Source organism: Oxyura jamaicensis, chromosome 23 (genome assembly GCF_011077185.1).
Source record: "Oxyura jamaicensis isolate SHBP4307 breed ruddy duck chromosome 23, BPBGC_Ojam_1.0, whole genome shotgun sequence".
NCBI lineage: Eukaryota > Metazoa > Chordata > Aves > Anseriformes > Anatidae > Oxyura > Oxyura jamaicensis.
In genome coordinates this window covers 3,864,748-3,870,747 of record NC_048915.1, presented here as the reverse complement: position 1 = coordinate 3,870,747, position 6,000 = coordinate 3,864,748, and the positions used below count along the sequence as shown (strand labels likewise).

The following is a 6,000-nucleotide window of genomic DNA, read 5'->3' as shown; positions in this document are numbered from 1 at the left end:
TCACGGATCAGGCCTGCAGCAGTGGGAACTGCCAGTGCGTGAGGCACGTGGTGCTGAGCCTCGAGCTGCTACGGAATAAAGTGCTGATGTGCCGACCTGCCCGGAGGGATGCTCATCCCCAGGCTCCAGCCTCACCCAGGTGGCTCAGCCCACGGCTGCACAGCGATGCTCTGCCCACTTTGCCCCCCATCACTGGCTGCACCCACCTGAACCACCCCTCTTTCTCAGTGTTCACCTTGCTGTGGGTATTTCTCAGCTGTGGTTATCTCTCCAGCATCTGTGCCTGGCTCTTCGGTGCAGCATTAGGACCGCTAAGTGAGCGCCATCACCGGCAAACCTTACAGGGTTAGTGCTGAGGGTGAGCAGACCCCTCTATTCCAGGCTCCTGCAGACATCCTCCATCAGAGCAGTCGGAACCACTGCCCTTCCCCACCAAGTCAGCGAAGGATGCAGGATGCTCTGCCCACGAGACTTTGCAAGGCAGAAAGCTTGGAGGCTGAGAGCATCAGCAGGGCAGCTCAAGGGCACCAGTGCTCACCCTCTCTTGGCTGTGGCCTCCCTTTCCTCCGCTGCAACTGTCTTGCCAGGACAAGAAACGCTCGGCACTGTTTGCTCTGCGCTTCGGTGGAGAACATTTGGTTTTTGTTCACCAACAGTGGTGTCAAGACTCAGTGAGGTGACTCTTGGAGCGGAAGGGATGTGGCTGGGAAAGAAAGCTTCCTTTCAGTGTGCCAGATGGGCAAAGTCACCTTCCCAAAGTGGGGCGCTGGGTGTGAGCTCTGCTCCAGTCTCTATAAATAAAAGCAATAAAAGCTCCTGGTGGGGTTGGTAGAAGATGTCAGCCTGTATAAAAATACCCATGGATTTCACCAGTAGGATGCTAGATAGGAAAACACTCTCGGCTCTGGATTAAGACAGTGCACAAATGTCCATCCACCCTGTTGACCTAATTACCATGTGAAATGGCATCGTTACATTTGACTCGTCTTACAGAGCAGCGATGGGGAGAACCACAGCTGCCCAGGCACACTGTGCCTGGTGTCCCAGGGATGCTCGGCTTCCCTGGCACAGGGGACAGGCCACCCTGCCCTGTTGCCACATGGAATGACTCACTGGGCAGCAGCCCAGTGACTCCTACATCCCACCTGAAACCGTGAAGTTTCAGAGATTTGGTCCGGTTTGGGGCCAGCACGTGGCCAGCACCTCCTCCCGCTCCGGTGCTCCGTGCTCCGTCACACCTGCACGCCCCGGCCGTGCATCTGGATCACCTGGGCCCGCAGGGTCTGGATGCCACTCAGGATGGTCTTCTGGTGCTCCACCAGTGTGATCCCCAGGCTCAGAACATCTCTGCAAAACACACCCTGCATCAGCCACAAGGAACAAGGCTAACTGCGGCATCCTATGCTGACTGCTCTCCAGGACAGAGCAGCGTGGATTTCAGACCATCAGGCTCCTGCAGACCTGCAGGACTATGAAGTCCCCAAGCTGTTGTCCCAGATGAACAGCACAGACCTTGGTCAGGAGCTTGGGGTGACACAAGCCCGCAGCACACAACAGTTCCCACCCTGGCTGCTGGAGCTGGAGGCCCCGTGCTGCCTGCAGAGCTGGTTGTTGGCAAATTGCTCCTCAATTTGACCCTGCTCTCCATCTGGGACAGGTAACAAAATGTGCCTGCCAGAAATTACAGGTTAAAATCCAAAGCACAGCTTTCAATCAGCTTCAAAATCCAGAGGCTGAGCTGCACAGCACATGCAGCCCAACCCACACCGTCGCTGGGATGCGTTCTCTTGCTCTTGCAGCTCTTGCAGACGTACTCTGGAAGACCTGCCCTTTTATTCAGCACCAAGTGGCGGTATTTAAAAGCACAGCTCGCTCCCCCCGCACCCAACGACACCAGGCTGCAACCAGCCCCTCTCACTTACTGTGCCGTCATCCTGGCCACGGACTCCAGGTAGCAGTAGCCCGCGGCGGTGAAGTTATCCCGGTACCTGCCCATTTCTATCGCTTCCAGCCACTCTCCCACCGAGCTGAAGGCCGGGAAGGCTGCGAAGGAGCGCTCGGCCAGGGGCACGGCAGTGCCACGGGACCTGAGGAGAGATGGGGGGTGAAGGGGAGCGGGGACGGCACATGGCGGTGGGGACCCGCAGGGGAAGGAACAAGCGGGCACCTGGTGCACGGCGGGGGCTGTGGGCTCTGCACCATCTTGCTGAGGACATCGTGAATGTGTGAGAACTTGGGGCGCTGGCTGCGGTCCTTCTGCCAGCAGTCGAGCATGAGCTGGTGCAGGGGAGGCTGGCAGTTCGCCGGGGCCGGCAGGCGAAAGCCGTCCTCCACCGCCTTCATCACCTGCAGAGCGGGGCAGAGAGGCGACGGGACAGCTCTGAGATGCCAAAATACAGACTGCACCCAAACCCGGTACCTGGGAGACCCTCCCTCCTCACCGCCCGCCACCAGCCACAGGAACGTCGCCATCCGGCACGCAGCGGGGGACTCACATCCTGGTGGGACATGTCCCAGTAGGGTCTCTCGCCGTAGGACATGACTTCCCACATGACGATGCCGAAGCTCCACACGTCGCTGGCCGGGCTGAAGTGGTGATACTGGATGGCTTCGGGGGCTGACCACAGCACCAGGCTCTTCCCACGCTGGCCAGGCAGAAAATGGGGTGAAATGGCCTTGTCACGTAGGACAGAAGGAGGGAGAGACCGACACATGTGGTGGCCCTCCGGTGCACCCTCTCCCTGTTTCACAGCCTGTGTAGCACGCACAGGTTTCATACTAAGAGAAAACTTGTGCCTCGATTTGTTTTAAAATGGTCATGCAACAGTATGCTACATGGGAATGTGAGTCCTGAAATATTAATGGGAGAGAGAATGGCTCTGGGAAGAGTTGATGGCATTTTACACATTAATATTTAACAAAACCCGTCTCAGAGCTGCACAAACACACAGTCCCTGCACCCCAGCTTGCTCTCCTGTAATTAGCCATCCTGTCCTCCACCTCTGCAGATCCCTCTAGATGCACTGGGCAAAGCAGGTGACAGACACCGCAGCTAATTGCAATTAACAGGAGGGAGACCTCAACCCCAAAGCCACAGCTCGGGCTCCCTGCACCCAGCAGACTGCTCTGTGCCCACGCTGGCACCGAGGGAAGGTTTCTCCCATCCCCGCGGGCACGGCAGCCAAGCTCTGAGCTGCAGCGCTGCGGGATGCTCAGCACTTGGTCGTGCTTTGCCAGGGACTCTACAAGACGGGGATGCTTTCCCCGAGGTGTCTCCCTGGAGCTCGTGATAAAGGCTAAAAAAAAAATCATTTTGCCAGACTCTTTCTGCCATCAGCCTGCTCAGAGCTGACAGAAAACTGCAGCTCCCGACAGATTGTGGGGCAATCCCCGCAAACAGGCTCTTCTCCCCGGGATGGCCATGCCTGGTGCTGGGACACCTGTGGCCGTGCCCACCAGCTGCTGACTCCCTGGAGCAACGCTCTCTGCAAACAATACGGGCTCGTCTGACTGCAGAATCAGTGCTTTTTAAAATATTAATGCCTGGTTAATGCGACGCGCTAACAGATTCAGCTGATATGGGGCAAGCTGATGAGGCGTGAGCATGAAGCGAGCAGGACTTCAGGCTTTAATTGAAAACGATGAACTTCATTATGAGTGATAAAACAGACATAACGAAGCCTGAGGCTGCCCTCAGCCACCGCCTCCGGTTCGCCCCCACATGCACAGAGCACTGCTGTGGGGCAGGTCCCCAGCTAAACGCATAAATTTCCAGTTGGGAAAGAAACTGTTACGATGCAGATCCTTCCTCAACGCTCAGAGCAGACTCCAAGCCTCCCCAGCACTGCCAGGAGGCAGTCCAAGGGATGCTGGCCATGGCCAGGCACGGACACCAGGGGACATCTCTGCAGGTGTGCCGTCAGCATTTTGCTTTGGGGAAGCACTGAAAATTAAATTTGGAAAAGCCTCTTACCATGGTGGTGAAGATGGTCTCCATCTTGTCTTCTTGCGGCTGCCTGAAACCCGTTATTTTGCACGCCAGGCTGCTGTTCACAAGGACCTTGTGGGCGGCCAGGCTTTTATGTATGTAACCCATCTCTGCCAGGTACTTCATGCCAGAGGCAATCCCCTGCAACATGCTGATGAGCTGGGTGGATGTGAACTGTCCCTCGTGCTTCTGCAAAAAAGAAGAAGAGGAGGAAAAGCCAGAGCTGAGCGATGCCTGTTGGAGCCCTGCGGGTGACAAGAGCCCAGCAGTTCCCACCGGCTCCACAGCACTCACCCTGAGGAAAGAGTCCAGCACTCCGTTCCCCATGTACTCCATCACTATCATCATGGTGTTCCCTGCACGGACAGACAAGGAGCAGCGCATGAGTCCTGCCTCCCGCTGCAGGCAGCTCCGTGCCGGTGGTAATGGAAACGTGGAGCAAGCCTCCCAGCCCTCAAACCTCCCCTCCAAATATAAACATTGTGTATTTGCCAGATTTTCCTTGGGGGATTTTTGATGTATCCAACCTGCATCATAAACTCCACCAACGAGGCAACAACCAGAGGAGATTAACATGATTATCTGCTAGGGATGGGCGAGAGAGGAATGGCAACTCTTGCTGCTGAGCCCCACCGATGCTTTGGCACCGCTGAACCTGCAGCTGCTGCTGGAAGCATTGCTACAGCTCACCCAAGAGGAGCTCGCAGTGGAAGATGCTCCACATTAAAGACACGGTTCTCTCTTCCAGAATTATTGGGAGCACGAGCACGGGACCCTGAGAGCTGCACCAGGCTCGCTGTGCTGCCAGCAGGGCTCGGGGAGGAGCGGGGGTCTGGCACAGCACCACCAAATGAGCACGGTGAGAGCGGAGGTTTGGTGGAAGGATGAGTGCCTCCCCTGCTGCAGAGCGCGAGGCTGCCTGCACACGAGACGTTGCAGTTAAAGAGCAGGCACTGCCAGCATTAATTAAGCATGATAAAGCGAAGATCTGGCTAACAGGAACAGAAACGCAGTCGCCAACAGGAAATTCTCATTAGCTGGAGAATTCATTCTCATTTCTACGGCTGCTCTGGAAAGCTTGGTACAAAGATCGTGACACAGCCACAGGCTCACAGATAGCCCGCAGCTCATACACAGACTTATCAAAGAGCAGGACAAGATGCTTTTAGGGACTCTGTGCCTCTTGATAAGCTGAGATTAGAAAAAAATATGTCATTAATTTACCAAACTACACAAAAGTGACCAGCTCAGCTCTGGACTAAGGACAGAAATACTTCCTTACCTAATAAAAGGGCTGGTTTGAGGCATGTGCTCACATGCCTTTGGATTTCCATGAACATCCATTTACCAGCAGCACCGAGCGCAGCTCAGCAAGCACTCCCACGAGGGCTGGGAGCAGGCAGCCTCATCCCTTTTACTGACAAAACCCCACTGCAATTTGCTTTTATTAAGAGCGCGCTGTTTTGCTGCTAAACCAGCCCCGCTCCCCGGCTTTATTAATCGAGCTGTAAGCATTTTATTAATCAGCGGCATGCTAAAATGGCTAATAGGTGAGGCAACACTTGATTTCCAGAGAGCAACAGTTTGGCACCTGCAGCAGCAGGTCATCGCTCTCCGAAGCAGCAGGTTCAGCGCATTGCCTGAAATCCACGGTGGATCCCTAAACAGGTCAGCATCCTTGCAGCCTTCTCCCAGGAAAATCAACCCGAAATCTCCTCGAGCACCACGCAGCAGCGCTCTGCCCGCCGCGCACCCCACCGTACACCCACCAGCCGCTGCTGCAGGTCAGCCAAACGCCTCCTTGCAGCTTCAAGAGGTTACAACACTCATTTCTGCGCTTTGCCAGCAGCGTTGGGTATTTTTTGAGCATGAAGCATACGACTGCACCGTTTCCATGCTGATGGAGTACCGGAGCCCGCTGACAGCGGCATCGTGCTGTCAGGGCTCTTTGGAGAGCGAGGTGCCGGCAGCACGGCTGCCAGCACGCCCAGACGCTCCTGCCACGTGGGAAA

General features: G+C 55.9%; 1 protein-coding gene across 2 annotated transcripts in view; it reads right to left on the bottom strand.

Annotated features, from left to right (window-relative positions):
• Window positions 1-787: 787 nt before the first annotated feature.
• Window positions 788-6,000, bottom strand: part of EPHA10 (EPH receptor A10) — a 58,288-nt gene continuing 53,075 nt past the window's right edge. For both annotated transcript variants that reach the window (XM_035345709.1, XM_035345708.1), the window contains exons 12-17: window positions 4,283-4,344; window positions 3,974-4,177; window positions 2,496-2,645; window positions 2,168-2,346; window positions 1,923-2,087; window positions 788-1,347 (exon numbers count right to left, since the gene is read on the bottom strand). In XM_035345709.1, coding sequence (XP_035201600.1) covers window positions 1,233-1,347; window positions 1,923-2,087; window positions 2,168-2,346; window positions 2,496-2,645; window positions 3,974-4,177; window positions 4,283-4,344 — 875 coding nt within the window. In that variant the 3' untranslated portion in view covers window positions 788-1,232. The remainder of the gene's footprint in view (window positions 1,348-1,922; window positions 2,088-2,167; window positions 2,347-2,495; window positions 2,646-3,973; window positions 4,178-4,282; window positions 4,345-6,000) is intronic.